Raw genomic sequence first — 17,435 nt, 5'->3', positions numbered from 1 at the left:
AGAAACCACAAAACCAGAAAGATGCACTCTGTCTAGGTAAAGCAGATTATCGTAAAGCCTGCTGTTTTTCAAATTAAAATTTTAATTTTTTTGGAAAGCATTTTTTAATAGATTTTTTTGTGTATGAGTGTGTTGCCTACATGTATGTCTGTGTACCACACACAGTTCCTGAGGAAGTGTTGAGCCTCCATGTGAGTACTGGGAATTGAACCCAAGTCCTTGCAAGAACAGTAAGTACTCTTTAACCACTGAACCAACACTCTAGTCTCTAAACTTTTAATTTTTAATAGACAGGGTCTCACTATATTGCCCAGGCTAGTCCTGAACTCTTGGGCTCAAACAATCTTCCCTCGGGCCTCTAGAGCTGCTACAACTATTAAATGTGTACCACCATTAACCTATTAACAATTCCTGATCCCTGCAAATGACAGTGAAGTCCACACTCACATGAGTACTGCAGGATAAATGAGAACACAAAGGGAAGGAGCCCAGCCAGTTGCTTCACTTGAAATAAATTCAGTCAGGAGAGGCAGAACATGACTAGCAGCCACTCAGATGCTTTGGAGTGAGTCATTCATTCCTCGACAGGTTTGAGCATGGACAGAATCAGGCTCCGGCCACAGCTTCAGCCAGTGGTTTATGGAAGCTTTTCTTGGAGGGTTTTACTGGTTGTTTCGTGACACTATGGATGGATCTTTTCCAGCATTCAAACCAGGAACTTCCCACCACTGGGTTCTTTCAGGATCATAAACGTCTCTTTTAACTTTTGAAGTTACACATGTACAGATAATCATAAAACTCCCCCCCGCCCCCGCCTCTCTCTATACATACACACCCACACCCACGGTACTATACAGTATTAGGAGAGTAAAGGAAGGTTTCACTTAAGACTTACAACTCTGAGGCCTTAGAAGCAAACCTTAGCCAAGCAATACAACTGTAGACATGGGAGTCAAGAAAGGAAGTCTAAGAGTCAAAGAACGTGCAATGCAAGTTTTTCTGTTTGCTCACATGAGACTATACTTTCCTAACCAGACAAGAGCATCCTGAGCCACACAGGATTCTTGGTGGTCAGCCAGTAAAATCTTCTTTCTGAAGAGACTAAGCAGACTCATTCACAAGATGTTACTCTGTGACCAAGGTAAGGACAGCAAAATAGCTTCATCATCTTCATCACCTTCACAAGAACTCCAGGTATTCACAGCCAACATAAAGAGCACTAATACGATCACACAGGAGTAAGCTTTTCATTTTCAGCTTAGGCATTAATCAATGACATAAAATATGCAAACCTGCCGGGTGGTGGTGGCACACGTCTTTAATCCCAGCACTCGGGAGGCAGAGGCAGGCGGATTTCTGTGAGTTCGAGGCCAGCCTGGTCTACAAGAGCTAGTTCCAGGACAGCCTTCAAAGCCACAGAGAAACCTTGCCTTGAAAACCAAAAAAAAAAAAAAAAAAAATGCAAACTCTCACCTCCGTTAGTTATCATTGAATGAAGTCTGTTGACTTTCAGTTTTGTTTTGAGAATTAGAAAATGTAAAGAAAGTAACTGAAAGAAGGGAGGCCAATTTAGTTTCTAGAAAATGTAAAACTGATAATGTACTGTGAAATTCTGGGTTACTATTGTCAATCAAAAGCGAGGTGCTCAATTTCTGGAGATCTGAGTTCCCTCTACCCCAATGATGACTTATCTCTCTTTTGAAAGGATCACAAACATGAACAGAAAGTAGAGCTTAAGCCATATTTAAGTAACATGCAGATCTGTTGCCTTTTGCAGTGCAGGGGAAGCAAACCCAGAGCCTCATGTGCTAGACAAGTATTCTATCGCCCCAGCCCTGGTTTTCTTAGGAGATAGTGATGCTATATAGCCTAGGCTGACCTCAAACTCCCAGGAAGTCACTTTCCTTTTACTTGTTTACATAATAGGCATTGAAGACTGAACCCAGGGCCCTGGCATGCCAGGCGTGATGTCCTTCACCTCTAATAGGTGTGTAGTCAGGGTTAGTGGCTCGGTGGTAAAGGCAGTTGCCACCAAGCATGAACCTGAGTTAGATCCCCAGAACCCACACAATAAGAAACAACTCCCACAGTGTACACTCAGTACCTGAGTACTGAGGCATGTGTACACTCACATAAAATTAATAAAATTAAAAAAAAAGAAAATGGAGATATTCTTGAGTTATATCCTCAGTAACTGTGAAAACTGGTTTATGGGTATATGTGTATGTCAAAATATCTATTTTATATAAAGCAACATACCATACAGTCTGTAAACATACACAGTGAACATGTGGTATAAAAATGGGGGGTGACTAGGAAATCTCAAAAGGCTCTTTAGGGAGGCAATTAAACACATAAGAACCCTGTTACAGAGACTCACTATGTTTCCAAGCAATGTACTTGTTTGGCCTGGGCTTCTCCTAGCCAAGGTCATTAAAATTTACAAAGAAAAGATTTAGATTAATTTTTAAAAAGACTTGTAAATGATTACGCTTATAACATACAGAATATAAACCCAAAAAGTAAATTTATTTAAATTACTAAAATAGCCTTTTAAGTTATTTACACATTAGCTACTACAATTGTTTTTTTTTTTCTGAAAGATATAAGCAACATTATCACTTCAAAATTATTTAAGTCAGTGGAACATTTAATAAAACACTTCCTTTTTCATATGATATGTAAAAAATACTTTTGAAGAAAACTTTTTATAATTCTTTATAAAATAAACCTGATCGTCTGACTTCTGACAGGAACAGGTTATTATAAAGGTACAAACGTTGGTAATATCCCAGGAAAGAGGTCAGACCACTTCTCCCCACCTATTTTACCACCCAGGGGCTAAAGAAAGGTTGGCTAATACTCTAAAGTATAATTTTCATTTAGATGTCCATGGACAAAAGAACTCAGATCTAGAATTATAAGAGCTGAAGACAAAAAAGCAGCTGACAGATGAGGAAGCTGAGCTGTATAAGTGTAGAAAACCCTAAAATACTATAGCAGTAGAGACATAAGTCCAACATTCGTTGTGTGTGGTAAGGGTCACTCTTTTTGGCTTGAGGCACTCAATAAAACTGATCATGCTCATAGGTTATTTTTGTATTTGTTATGGAGTGCTACTCAAGGACTTAAAGTACACACGCACAAGCACAAAATGGAGTCTTCTTCAATAGCCCAGCAGAGAACTGTCTACCAGTTTTTGAAGCTATCTTTGTGTGTGTATGTGTGTGTGTGTGTGTGTGTCTTTCATTCTGCAGCCCATGCAGGCCAGCTTGAAGCTCACCATGTAGCTAGTGATGACCATGAACTCACAGCAAACTCCTGCTTCAGCTTCCCAAGTGCTGGAATTACAGACATGAGCCACCTGACTTAGAAATGTATTTCTACTGCTGGGGAATGTAGTTCAGTGGCAAAGCACTTGACCAGCATGGGTGGGTCTTAGTTCAATCCCTGGTGCTGGCAAAAAGGAAAAAATCAAAAAGAAAAAAACCAAAAAACCAAAACAAACAAAAAACCCATTCTGAACCATGAAGTTGAGGATACACTAGAAACTGTTATTTCTTTAAGACAAAAACTGCCATGTTATAACCAAAGAGACTGCTTTAGATTTACCTACCTTTAAAATTGGTAAGCATCAAATAAGGAAATAAACTATCACATTCATGCTTTAAAACCTTGGGAAGGCTATGGAATTCCCTTTTCCAAGGGAGTGGTATTGAGATTGGGTCTGATGTGATATATACACTCCAGGCTGGCTTTGTATTCAAGATGCTGCCACCTCAATTTGTTGAGTGCTGAGGTTACAGGTGTCTGGAATGCTGGTTATTGAACGTCGGGAAACAAACAAGCTGGGCAAATGCTCTACTACCAACCTCAGCCTCACACCAAGGACTTCTTTAAGTGGGGAAAAAGACATAAGTATAAAAAGCAAATTGTTAACAGTTCACCAAGGTAACAGCACAGACATGTTTGAGAATTAACCTCTCAGAGGTTTTTTGCCACTTTCATGCTTTTTTTTAAAAAGTAACATTTCATATTGAAAACACTTTTTTTGTATTTTCTTCTCTCTTCTCTCTCTTTTTTTAAAACAGTGTCTCATTTAGCCCAGGGTGGCAGAAAACTCACTATATAGATGAGGCTGGCCTTGAACTTCTGATCCTCCTGACTCTACCCTGAGAAAGTGCTGAGTCATCTCTCACCATGCCCAGCTTGCAGCTATTTTTTCCCTTCCTCTTCCTTCAACAATTTCTCTTCCCTTTCCACCTCCCGAACCCTGTTCTCCCCTCTCAAAAGCCAGGGGGGAAGGGGAGGCTAAACTGCCCTCCCAGATGATCTTTTGTCTTTTACAAGTGGAAGCTAAGGATCACATACTTAAATGGTATAAAAGGAAAAGTAATGGGGAAACCACAGCTACAATTAGAGAGCTGTCAGACTAATAAGGTCACAAGCAAACCAACAAAAATATCCAAAGTTAAAAATAAAGCTGATTCTTTGAGAAAGGCACCTAGTCCTTCTCACTGGTCACAGCACAGCAAGAATGATTCAGCTAGAATCAAAGCAGATCCTCAGGGAATTGCATATATACTTTAGACCATGCTAAACACTCCTAACATAGTTCTCAGTGGAAACAGAGAAACGGTTCTCTCAAATCACAGATAATCAGGCTGCATAAATGATTTAGGTATTCCACGTTTATGTATGAACTTAACTTCCTTTAAAAAGAAACCAGTTTTCAAAAACTGCTCCATATTCCGTCTCTGGTTAAAGTCTGAAAACTGTTCAGAATTCGAGACGTGATTTCCACTTTCCCCCTCATAAGCAGCTGCCCCCTTTCAGGGCATTTTCCGGCTGCACGGGCAATACTACGTGAGAAATGCGGCTCCAGAGTCCATTCAGCTTGTCTGGATCCATGTGGTTGTAGGAGCTGGCTTTGTTAGAGTTGGTGAACTTGACTTTGAGGAAATCTCTCACTTTCTCTTCAATTTCCTTCAGGCCTAGACTGGCTTTCAGTGTCTTCTCCTCCAACAGTACAGTCAGGACTAGGGCTACATCTTTGAAGGCTGCGTTTTCATGGTCACAATATTTATAGAAGATCAAGGTTGAGCCTGCGGGCAGAGACTCAAAGCGGTGTACCACAGCTGCATTCTGGCCATTTCTAAACCCATTGCTCAGTTCTTGATCTACTTCTTGCTTGACGAGGTCACTGTCTTGAGCAGCTTTCCCTGCCCCGTCAATCCGGATTGCACGGACACTCCGGAAGGAAGAATAGGCATCAGCAATTTGTTCACTCAGACACTTGAGCACTTCTTTAGCATCTTGGGCTGCAGTGAGCAAAAGGATGGCAGGCTGGGGCCGAGGGACAGAGCTATTCAGGTGTCTTTCTAGGAATGTTGTGCCTCTTTTCCACAGTTTCTCGTCTTGACTCTGGTACTTAGACTGAAGTTGTTTCATCTGGTTCTGGAATTCTTGAACAGCAGTGGTTTGCACTGCAGGAGTATAAAAGAACCAAAGTAATCCAATGGCAAGGGAAACAACTAGACCGAGCAGCCACCGCTTTCTGTTGACAGAAGGTTCATTGTCCGGTTGTTCAGCAGGTTCTGCTTGGGGGAGAGAAAAGACATAGTACATTTCCTTAGATTCAGGGTGAGCGATTTCTTTTCATTCTGTGTATGTGCATGTGGGTACAGGTGCTCACTTTGCAGAGGTCAAATGTAATAGGTCCTCCTGGAGTTAGAGTTACAGTTGACTGAATGCCCGATAGGTGCTGGGAATTAAACTTGGGTCCTCTGCATGAGCAGTACATGCTCTTAACTACTCAGCTGTATCTCTAGCCCCATGCATGACTCAGTCTAGAACTCGGTATGAAGATCAGGCTAGCCTGAAACTCCCTGCCTCTGCCTCTTGAGTACTGGGATAAAAGGTATGTGCCACCATGTCTGATGAAGAGGGAATACTTTATTATTATTATTTTAAGACAGGGTTTCTCTGAGTAGCTTTGGAGCCTGTCCTAGAACTCACTCTGTAGACCAGGCTGGTGTCGAACTCACAGCGATCTGCCTGCCTCTGCCTCCCAAGTGCTGGGACTAAAGGCACACAACTACCCAGCTTAAGAGGGAGTACTTTAAAGAAGGAAGTTGGTATCTTTTTTTTTTTCTTAAGAAATAAATATATACTCTTCAGGAAAGCTCATAAAAGTCTAAGTAATAGATAAATATAAATATTTATATTATAAATGTTAGAAAAATAAGTTTCTAAAGAAAAATAATTAAATATATTTAAATAAAAATTTTGCAATTCAGAATAAAACCTCATAATTTCAGAAGTAAAACTGTTTATAAAGCAAGACTCATGAACATTTTCTAATAGTTGGGAAGTAAATAGTGGGTGCTTTATAGAACTGTTTAATTAGAAACTCAGTAGTTAGCATGGCTGTCTGTCTAGGGTAGAATATTTCTGAAGTATATAAAGAAAAGGATTCGATACAAATGAATGCATTCTATATGATACAACAGCTACTTGTCCATGCAAATGAACTGTACTGATACCTGTATCTTTGTGGAATTCAAGTTGACAGTATAAAACTCTGGCACTGAACTTGTCATTATTACTGGATATGAATATGGTATGATTTTGTTTATATAATGCTTTTCAATTTATATAACATTTTTCATAGATCACTCCATTTACCAATAAATAATATACTTGTAATACTACTTCTCAATCTTTTATTTATGGATTACTTTAACCTAATAGATGTACTAGGAATCTTTTAGAGCAGCAATCTCAGAGTGTAGCCTGAAGCTACCTTAAGCAATATTTGGTAGGTGTCATACCCAAAATTAACAGTAAGATAGTTTTGTTTTTTCTACAGTGGTGACACTTGCCCTGATGGTGAAACAGCTAAGATGGGAAAAGCTTCTGATGCTTTAGGCAGGAATTACTGGGGACTAGCACTAAGCAATACTAGCACAGTCACAGTTTTCACTGACAACATACAAGGCTAAAAACAATTGGGATACCAGGCACTGTGCTGTATGCCTTTAATCCCAGCACTCAGGAGGCAGATGGATTTCTCTGAGTTCAAGGCCAGCATTGCCTACATGGTGAGTTTCAGGCCAGCCAGGGCTATGCAGAGACCCTGTTTCAAAAACATAAAAACAAAAGCAACAACAATAAAAAATTAGGGTCAGTACGTAAAGGTGCCTGTCCCTTGGTGTACAAGTCTAGCATGTGTGAGGCCCTCACATGATCCCCAGAACCATAAAAACAAAACTCAAGACCTTTAACCCTGAGTACATATTCTCAGTATTCTGTGTAAAGACACACAAATGTCAGCTGTCCAGCAAGCACAATGGTTGCCAAAGGAAAAGGTCTTTGCAACTGACCTGCAAGTTAATAACCACTTTTTAAAAAGTGAACGCCATTTTTACTTGGAAAAAAATTAACACTCTATGAATAGTCACACTCTTGTATTTAGCAGCTATTTGAAGAATGGAGCAAAGTATGCCTGTTACTTTCAGGAAAGCAACTGGCAATATTTGCTGCCAGTGTAACATTCAAAATTTCAAATGAAAATTACAATTTTGGAAATATTGCTCCTTCCATTATAAATCAATAGCTACCAATACTCAACTTTAAAAAAATGTGTGTGTGTGTGTGTGTGTGTGTGTGTGTGTGTGTGTGTGTGTGTGTGTACATGCTTAGAAGCAAAGGTCAGAGGACAACTTGTAGCAGTCGGTCTTTCCTCTCTCATGTCTATCTTGTCGGTCTGGGGAGCTAAACTCAGACTTGTCTACAAGAGCCTTTACCCCCTCACTGGCCCAATAGTTTGTTTTTTGTTTTTGTTTTTTGTTTGTGACAGGGTTTCTCTATGTAACAGTCCTGGCTTTCTGGAACTCACTCTGGAGGCCAGGCTGACGTAGAACTCACAGAGATCCACCTGCCTCTGCCTCCCGAGTGCTGGGATTAAAGGCGTGCGCCACCACCATTCCACTTAGCTATTTTTTAAAATTATTTTTACATTTATGTTTATTTATTATTATTTTGGGGGTGAATTAGGGCATTGAACTCATGTCAACCCTCCCATCGATGCTTTGCTACGGCAGTACCATCCCTAGTGCTGGGATTACAGGCATGAGGTACCTGGCCATATATACTGCTTTAAAAATGAGACTTCACTCTGTAGTCTAGGCACGATTCTCCTGCTTCAGTTTCCCACCATGCCTAGTAAAAGTCTGCATAGCTCAGTGAATCAGTATTTTCTAATGACTAGTGTATAAAATTTCATTCAGGTTCTAAGAAATTAAGCAAGATGTGGTAGCACATGCCTGTTACCTTAGCACTTGGAAGGTGGGGACAGTGGCATCAAGAGTTCAAGGCCACCTTCGGCTACAAAGTGAGTTCAAGGCCAACATAGGCTATATGAAAGCCTGTCTCAAAAACACAAGGAAAAAAAAAAAAAAACCACCAAAAAAGGAACTAGAAAAACAATTCTGAGAATTTTAACGCAAGAACATCAAAAAATTCATTAACATTTTCTGATTTTGCCCATTCACTTCCCCCTCCTTCATCCTTCCTAAGCACTTATTTTTACAACCCCTTTCTAGAGTTTTATCCACATTCACATCTATTTATATGCACATACAGTATACACTCAAGTATATTACAATTTACACACATACACACTTACACACTACAGGCTGGAATCTGCATGTAAGAGAACATGTGGTTTCTGAGTTTGGACCACCTTCCTTAATGTTATACTTTCCAGATGCATCCATTTCCTTGAAAATTCCCTAATTTCACCTTTCTTTACACCTGAATAAAATTCCGTTGTGTATATATACACCATATTTTCATTATCCATACTAGCTAGTTCTACTTCCTTGCTGTCACGAATGGAAGAGCAATGAACATGGATGGATGTGCAAGTGTCTCTGTGCTGGGTCACAGAGTTCCTTGGCTATGTCCCCAGGTGGTGTAACTGGGTCATGTGGCAGCTCTTTCATTTGTGGGACACCTCCATACTGATCTCCATTATGGCTGCACTAGTTTGTACTGCCACCAGCAGTGAATAAGGTGTCTTCTTTTCCACATCCTCACTAGTATTTACTGTCAGCTGTCCAATGTTGAAGTTGCAAGGAAAGTCCACAATTCCATGAAAAAGCTTTTAAAATTCTTCATAACTGAACAATATTCTTGGCTATCTAAATATAGAAGCAGATGTGAGAATCCAACTAAAGTATATTAAACTAGAGATTAATTTCTAGGTAAATATGAATAGGTTTAACCCACTGTTTTTTTTTTCTTCTTAAAGCACCTCAGGAAGTTAAAAATAAACTATGTGATCCAGCAACATCATTGCTGGGTATGATTCTAAAGACATGTATTCAATATGTGGAAGAGACATCTGTATCCCAGGTTCACTAGAGCAATGACTCGTAACAGCCAAGCAATGGAGACAACTTAAATGTCCATCAACTCATGAGTGGATAAGGAAAATCATCCATAAAAAAATTCTGTCATTTTCCAATTAATTAAAACCTTTTGGGAGTACTTTATCAATGCAGAGAGATTTAAAAATGGCGTCCATTTGCCATTTTACCCATCTACCACTTGCCTGCAGTAACTTTTGCATGGACAACTTTTGAATGGTCTTCCTTGTGTTTATTAACAGCTTCGACTTGAGAAACACTGGATTAGACCAAGGAATAAAGATACAGATTAAGAATCACTAGTAATTTCTTAGCACTCACAATTCAGGGTAAGAGGTTTCAGGAATAAAAATCTTCCTCAAAGCCATATACAAAGTAACTGTTCCGATTTAGTTCAAATACTGGTCTGTGGACTCTGAAAACTGTAGCACTTGCCTCCATCACAAAACTAGCTGCCGTTCTGCTAATCCCACTAATCCAGTATAGTTCGGTCGGCTAATGGTAATAGTTGCTTACTTAGTAACAAATAGTTTGTAGTTATTAGTATCATATGTGTGCACAGGCCATGATGAGTGGGTGTAGCCTGTGCATGGAGGTGTGGAGTAACTTCTCTCCTCTACCTTGTCGTGGGTTCTGGAGACTGAAATCAGGTGATGAGGCTTGTACAATATGCTTTTTACCCACTAAACAATCTCTCCAGCCCAACTTATCAACTTTGATTTTTGGTATATGAACAATAAAATCAAGAGGAAACTACACATTTCATATAGTCTGCCTACATAGAATTTCACTGCTGATAAAACATGTATTTTTTTCCACAGAAGTGCTTATATGATGCCTTAAATATCATTAGGTCACACGGCTGTCAAAAAATGTTTTAAAACAAATATGGGCCACCAAGTTTGGACTCACTTAACAAATAGATAAACTTACGTTGGCCAGAGGTTGATGGAGATTGGTTTCCAAATTCTGATTCCTGAATGTTGTTTTCTAAAATAAAAAATAATTTCAAAAGACCATGAATTTTATGTTTTATTTGCTCACTTATTTCCATTAAAGAAAATGATTCTACCAAAAGGCAGTATCCGTAGTAGGTGAGGCAGAATATCCAAAAACCTGTTGCACTGAAGGCCCTTTCGAAGTTACAAGTTAATCCCAGCAACACTGACCTAGTACAGAGTGAACATTCAAAACTCTGTGTTGAGAGAAAGCCTTGCAGTTTATTTAATAGGAATGGTAACCTCTGGGGCAAAGGTAAAAAGAAAAGAAAAAGGACACCATAACAACAACACAAAATCATCTGGAAAAATGAGCATTTACTAACTGCTGCCTGGTGAAGATGCTGTAAAGAGGAAGAAAATGTAGATTATGGATTACCTAAAGTGTCTTGAATAAGGTATTTCCATATAAAACTCATATCTTAAATCTTTATTATTTTCTCTCAGAATGACTGAGTATCTCTCCTCTGGGATTCTGACCGTTTAAGAAACCTATTTCAGGAGGCAGAGAGGCCCAGCAACCTCACTGGTATTGCCTCCATTTGCCATTTCACCCATCCACCATTTGCCTGCAAGAACTTTTACGTGGACAACTTTTGAATGGTCTTCCTTGTGTTTATTAACAGCTTCGACTTGAGAAACACTGGATTAGACCAAGGAATAAAGTTAGCACTGCTAAGATACAGAAATTGCCTTGAGTCATATGACCAAAAACCAGAAACAAAACTGAAACACTCAACAATCAAGTAACTGCAAGAGTCATACTGTTTTCCAATTATTAATTCTGCTGAAGAAACTTGATTAGACATTTCTACATTATGCCATGAAGTTACAATTGCATTACTAAAAACCAAGCAATAAAAAAGTCCCAAATACATTATGTTCATCTTAAATACCTCATTACATGGTTGCAAAGATCAAATGGGATACATGGCAGTGGTGTGATGGTCTACTTTATGATTGATACACCAATAAGTATTAAATATATATCATATACACTGTGTATGTAGTCCACAGATCACAACCATACTTTTAGGCCTGTTATGTATAAACTGCTGAGTTAGGACACAGCCTAAAAGTTCAGTTCTACTCTCTTACTAGAGGCAGTAATCACTAGAGCCGAGTAAATCACTAGCAGCAGTAAAACCTTGAAGATCTATAGACATTCTCCAGCCTGAAGATTACAGCAGCAATCACTCACTCCATAAAGAATAGAGGGCACAAACCCACCACAGTTATTGATTTGTATATAACACAAATAAACATTAACAGTTATGTGATCAGACTTAAAACTCTTGTTTAATGTAGAAGACTAATCACAGCAACTGCCTCTAAAGGTAAAAAAGTGCAGGAAGTGGGAATTCGAACAAAGAGCTCTAATGCTAAGCTCTGTGTCTGCATTTTTTGAGAGGCCCCAAAACATGTTTCAAAGATCTGATCTCTCCAGACAACCTTAAACTACTTTATCACAAGGTAAGCAGAAAGACGTATAGACAGTGATGCAGACTGAACCTCAACTGGGACCTATTACAGCCAGGGAACCGGTGCGAACATGAGATGACAAAGGAAATCAAAGTTCCAGGTTCTGACACACGTGTTTAAAAACACCCTGACCACAGCAGACAGAAATGCATAACCAATAGAAGGATATGACATTTAGGATGCTGAGAGAGATAGGAAAGAGTCATCCAAGCAGGATGGTGCACACCTAGGATCCCAGCACTCAAGAGGTGGCAAGAGGAAAAGGAGAAGGCTAGTGCTGGCTACGTGAGACCCTGTCCAAAACCCAAAAAGTAGCAGCCAAAAAACACCCAGGAAAAGTTTAAATAATTATCTTGGCCTGAAGAGTAAAGGCTGTTACAAAACCACTATAGACTTATTTCACTGTTAGGAATATTTTCTTCCTTTTCATTGTTAAAGGACTAATAATCTGCCTTCTCTAATCGGTCTAGGTATGTAGGCCAGCCCATCTTCAAACCTCCCACTTCAGGAGCCTGATTATAGGCGTGGACCACGAGGCCCAGCTGCATGCACGCATGTATCTTGCATGCCATCTTTCTACAAAACACAATACCCAGATATGGCAGTTACAAGTACTTAAGTCATAATAAATATACTAATGTAAGAAGAAGTAGGCATGTAAACATAAAACACTAAAAGTTAGCTGCAAATTTCATGACAAAAAAAATGCTAAGCCAGCCATGGTGACTTTTTACCCCAATACTTGGGAGGCAAAAGCATGTGATCTCTGTGAGTTGCAGGCCAACATGCTCTATACATCCAAATTCAGGCCACCCAGGGCTATACACAAAAAACAAAAACAGCAGCAGCACTACATCTGCATTTCAAACAGATGTTCAATATGATTATTTTTCCTTTTGCAATGAGCTATGTCATAGAGAAAATAAAACCTTAAAAGGGTTGGAGAGGTGACACTGAAGTTACGATAGCATGCCCTGCTCTTCCACAGGACCAGAGTTCAAATCCCACATCAAGTGGCTGGCTCATAATCACCTGTAACTCTAGCTCCAAGGGCTCTGTCCTCTTTTAACTCTGGAGGTATGTACTCATGTGTGAAAATATAGCACACACACAATTTTAAAAATAATTCTAGAGCTGGAGTGATGATTTAGCTATTAAGCACTTGGTACTTTTGCAAAGAACCTGAATTTGGTTCCTAGGACCCACTGCCAATAACTCCAGTTCCAAGAGAACCCAATCTTCTCCTGGCTCATATGGATATGCAACTACACACATACATACAAATAACATATTTAAAACAAATTTTAATCCAAAAAAAAGTTTTAAAATGTTTTCTGGTACCAATGTGTAGATGTCTTTTCTTTGCTATTTATTTCCTTGAATACAATATTAAGAATTAAGAAACAATCTAAGAAATTCTGAATTTTATTGTGAAACACAGACTGCAATTATTGCATTTTTACTTTCAAGAGTCATTTCTCAAAATTTAAATTTTCAATCGTGTGTACACCATTAATCCTAGGGGATAGAGGCAGGTGGATCTCTCTGAGTTTGAGGTCAGCCTGGCCTACAGAATGAGTTCCAGGACAGCCAGGGTGAGTGGCACAGAGACGCTATCTCTCAAATTCGAAAGAAAAAAAAGATTCCATTTTAATTTTTTGTTGTAGTCACACCTAATTCTAATAAGCTGAATAATTAGTATTTGGTTTCCTAAGTATAGCAGGCAACGAAGAACAAATTGCAATAGGAAACGTCATCTAATATCAGACATATACAATATTAAGAAATAACAGCCAACAATAAGGAAAGAGAAAAGGGCATTTCCATTTTAGGCGGCTTAATTCCATGTAAGTGTGGAATACAGCTTACTGGTAAGCTAAAGTGAATTGGAATCATTAGAGATTACTTTGGCCAATTATTGTCAGTCATTTTATGAGCAAAAGACAAATAAGAATTTTTATATAATCTAAATAAATGGGGACAAGAGGAACTGTGGTTGGGTGGGAAAAAAGGGGACAGAATTCTGGTGTAGTGTCACATGCCTATAATCTTAACACTTAAGTAGCTAAGGCTGGATGGCAGAGTTCCAGGAAATGTGGGCCATATAGTGAAATGCTGTCTCAAACCACCAAAAACAAATGGTGTGGTGTGGAAAGGAACAGGAGCTAAGCATCATTCAAGGCAGAAAACAGAACCGACATTTTTATACAGCCAATATAGACATAATCACTAAAGATTTTTGCTTTGTTTGTGGCCACAGAGTTTTGCTCTAAAGCCCAGACTGACCATGACTTCTCTGCCTTTCTGCCCCAGCCTCCCAAATGCTGGGACTACAAAGTTTGTTACACCTGGCTTGATTTACTTTTGTTGTTGTTGCTTGCACTAGTGATTGAACCCAGTGCTTTATGCACACTAGCCAAGTAGTCTATCACTAAGCTACATCTGTTCAAAGTATGGCCATTTCTTCACATCAATTTACAGGTATTTCTTACACGAGTGACATTTATCCTACCCTAAACATGATCATGAAAATACTATATGTGAATTTCAGCCTTTATGACATGAAATAAAGGGCAAAGAAGGTTGCAATAGTGTGTTTATTTCCATGGAGTCTACTAAAACACACACACACACACACACACACACACACAACACACACACACACACACACACACCACACACGCGCGCACACACACACGCGCACACACACACACACACACGCGCACACACACACACACACACACGCGGCGCGCGCGCACACACGCGCACACACACACACCACGCACACAGCGCGCGCGCACACGCGCGCACACACACACACACACACAACACCGCGCACCACACACACACGCGCGGCGCGCGCGCACACACACGCGCACACACACACACACACACACACACGCGTGCGCGCGCACACACACGCGCGCGCGCGCGCACACACACACGCACGCACGCGCGCACACACACACACACACACACACACGCACACACACGCACACACACACACACACGGAATCATTAGAAGAGTACAACTTCATTATCATGTACAAACTGCTGCTGTTGCTAGAGCTGTAGCTTCTGAGGCCTGAGAATATCACCCATTGGTCTTCTCAAGCCGTTTCCTACACTGCACTGGCACTGCAGATGGCAATCTAGGAGCCATAGCATAGCTGACCTTTATTACTTATCTGAAGAAGTCAGTATTTGGTATGTTAGATACTCAACAAAAGCACAGCAGAAAAGAGAGGTGTCTACTCACGTAGCAGTCGAGTCCTCATTCTTATGACTTGTTCAACCCACTCCTGAGCGTTTTTTTGACATCTTGAGTCTGAAGCAAAGACATATATTAAAAATGTCATTTCATAGACTTTCTAAGTTTACACCATATTTCAATATTATATAATAAATCTAACAGAAGGAGAGGATAGGGAGGAAAACATCCAAAGCAAAAGGTAATTCATAGGTCAGATCAGTGAAGACAAAAGCCTTCCCATAACCAACAAAAAAAATAATCACTCACCACACCAAACTATGTTGTATGTCTTTACTCTTGTCTCTACAACTGAGTTCAAAACTACTCTATTGAATTCTAATTACATTTAAGAAGAAAAGTTGAGGGCTGGAGAGATGGCTCAGAGGTTAAGAGCACTGGCTGTTCTTCCAGCGGTCCTGAGTTCAATTCCCAGCAACCACATGGTGGCTCACAACCATCCGTTATGAGATCTGGTGCCCTCTTCTGGTGTGCAGATATACATGGAAGCAGAATGTTGTATACATAATAAATAAATAAAATCTAAAAAAAAAAAAAAAAAAAAAAAAAAAAAAAAAAGAAGAAGAAGAAAAGTTGGACATTTACCCCATAAGTAAACCACTGAGGCTAAAACAGTCCTGAACAGTGTCACATCACAGAGTAATTACTACAGAGTACTATTGTGTGATGATTTAAAGCTGAGGAGAAATGATTTAAAATCATATTAGAACTTTATTTACTTATTTGGTTTCTTGAGACAGGGTTTCTTTGTGTAGCCCTGGTTGTCTCAGAACTTGCTCTGCTGATCAGACTAACCTTGAACTCAGAGATCCACCTTCCTCTGCTGGAATTAAAGGTGTGTGTCACCACACCTGGCTGTGTAAGAACTTTTTATTGGTTGAATAAGGTAGGAACAGGGCTGACTGAAATAGATACTATATTATCGACCACTTACTCAGCACTGAAGGCTGATTCTCATGAGCTGTGAAGTCCTGACCTAAAACAGAAAATAGAAGTAAGGTCAGACAACATTGGGAAACAAAACTAAAAAGATGTTATATAGACATTTCACTTATCTACCAGGAATGCTATAAAGAAACCAAATCCTACCCTTACACCAGTAAATATACAATAAAAATGCTTTTCCCTTTAAAAAAACTTTTTTTGTGCATGCATGTATATGTACAAGTGTGCTGGTGCCTGAAGAACCCAGAAGACGATGTTAGATATTCTGAAGATGGAGTTACAGATGGTTGTGAGCTGTGCATTGTGGTGCTGGGGACTGAAGTCTAGTCCTCTGCAAGAGCAGCAAGCACATTTAACCACCGAGTCACCTTTCCCAGCTCTCCTTCCTTCCTTCCTTCCTTCCTTCCTTCCTTCCTTCCTTCCTTCCTTCCTTTCTTCCTTCCTTCCATCCTTCCTTTTTTTGGTTTTTCAAGACAGGGTTTTTCTGTAGCTTCAGAGCTTTGGAGCCTGTCCTGGCACTAGCTCTGTACACCAGGCTGGCCTCAAACTCACAGATATCCGACTGCCTCTGCCTCCCAGTGCTGGAATTAAAGGTGTGCACCACCACTGCCCAGTATTTTCCCCTTTTTCTAAACTTAAAAGTACTTAGAACTAGATAATGACAACACATCAGTGTGTGTGTGTGAGGCTTTCATTCACAGCACAGAAAGGGGAAAAAAAGCCAATCAGCCAACTGAGCAGGCTGTGGTGGTCTGAGTGCTATGTTCCCCATATGCCTCGGGTGACATTTAACATTTAGTCCCCAGTTGGTAGCCCTAGCTAAGGAGGCTTAGGAGGTATGGCTTTGCTGGAGACGGTGTGCCACTGGGGCAGGTTTTGAAGTTTCAAAAAACTCTGACATTTTGTGTGTGCTCTAACGGCCTCCTGCTTGAAGTATGAGATGTGAGCTCTGAGGTACTCCTGCTGCCACATCTTCACTCTGCCATCACGGATGTTTAACCCTCTGGAACTGGTGAGACAGATCTGCAATCCCAACTACTTAGGAAACTGAGACAAGAAGATTGCAGGTTTAAGGCTTGCTTAGGTAACTCAATGAGACCCTGTCTCAAAACAAAAAGTAAAAGTAGGTGTGTGTCCGCCAGAGAAGCTAGGAAACAAAGAGGACCCTAAGAGAGACATATATGGTCCCCCTGAAAAGGGGAAAGGGTCAAGATCTCCTGAGCTAAATGGGAGCATGGGGGTGGGGGGGTGGGGGGAGGGAGTTAGAAGAAAGAGAAGGGAGAAGAGGAGGGGAGAGAAGGACAG

General features: G+C 40.1%; 1 protein-coding gene across 6 annotated transcripts in view; it reads right to left on the bottom strand.

Moving 5' to 3' along the window:
* Positions 1-2,511: 2,511 nt before the first annotated feature.
* Positions 2,512-17,435, bottom strand: part of Tor1aip1 (torsin 1A interacting protein 1) — a 31,777-nt gene continuing 16,853 nt past the window's right edge. For 3 of the 6 annotated variants that reach the window (XM_027417327.2, XM_027417329.2, XM_035445285.1), the window contains 4 exons: positions 16,120-16,161; positions 15,174-15,242; positions 10,368-10,424; positions 2,512-5,600 (listed from right to left, as the gene is read on the bottom strand). In XM_027417327.2, the coding sequence (XP_027273128.1) occupies positions 4,813-5,600; positions 10,368-10,424; positions 15,174-15,242; positions 16,120-16,161 (956 nt within the window). In that variant the 3' untranslated portion in view covers positions 2,512-4,812. The remainder of the gene's footprint in view (positions 5,601-10,367; positions 10,425-15,173; positions 15,243-16,119; positions 16,162-17,435) is intronic. The other 3 variants (XM_027417328.2, XM_027417330.2, XM_035445286.1) reach the window with 1 other exon arrangement.

The sequence above is a fragment of the Cricetulus griseus genome, chromosome 5 (assembly GCF_003668045.3).
Source record: "Cricetulus griseus strain 17A/GY chromosome 5, alternate assembly CriGri-PICRH-1.0, whole genome shotgun sequence".
Classification (NCBI taxonomy): domain Eukaryota; kingdom Metazoa; phylum Chordata; class Mammalia; order Rodentia; family Cricetidae; genus Cricetulus; species Cricetulus griseus.
The sequence above is the reverse complement of the archived record's forward strand: the minus strand, read 5'-3'. Positions and strand labels throughout refer to the sequence as shown.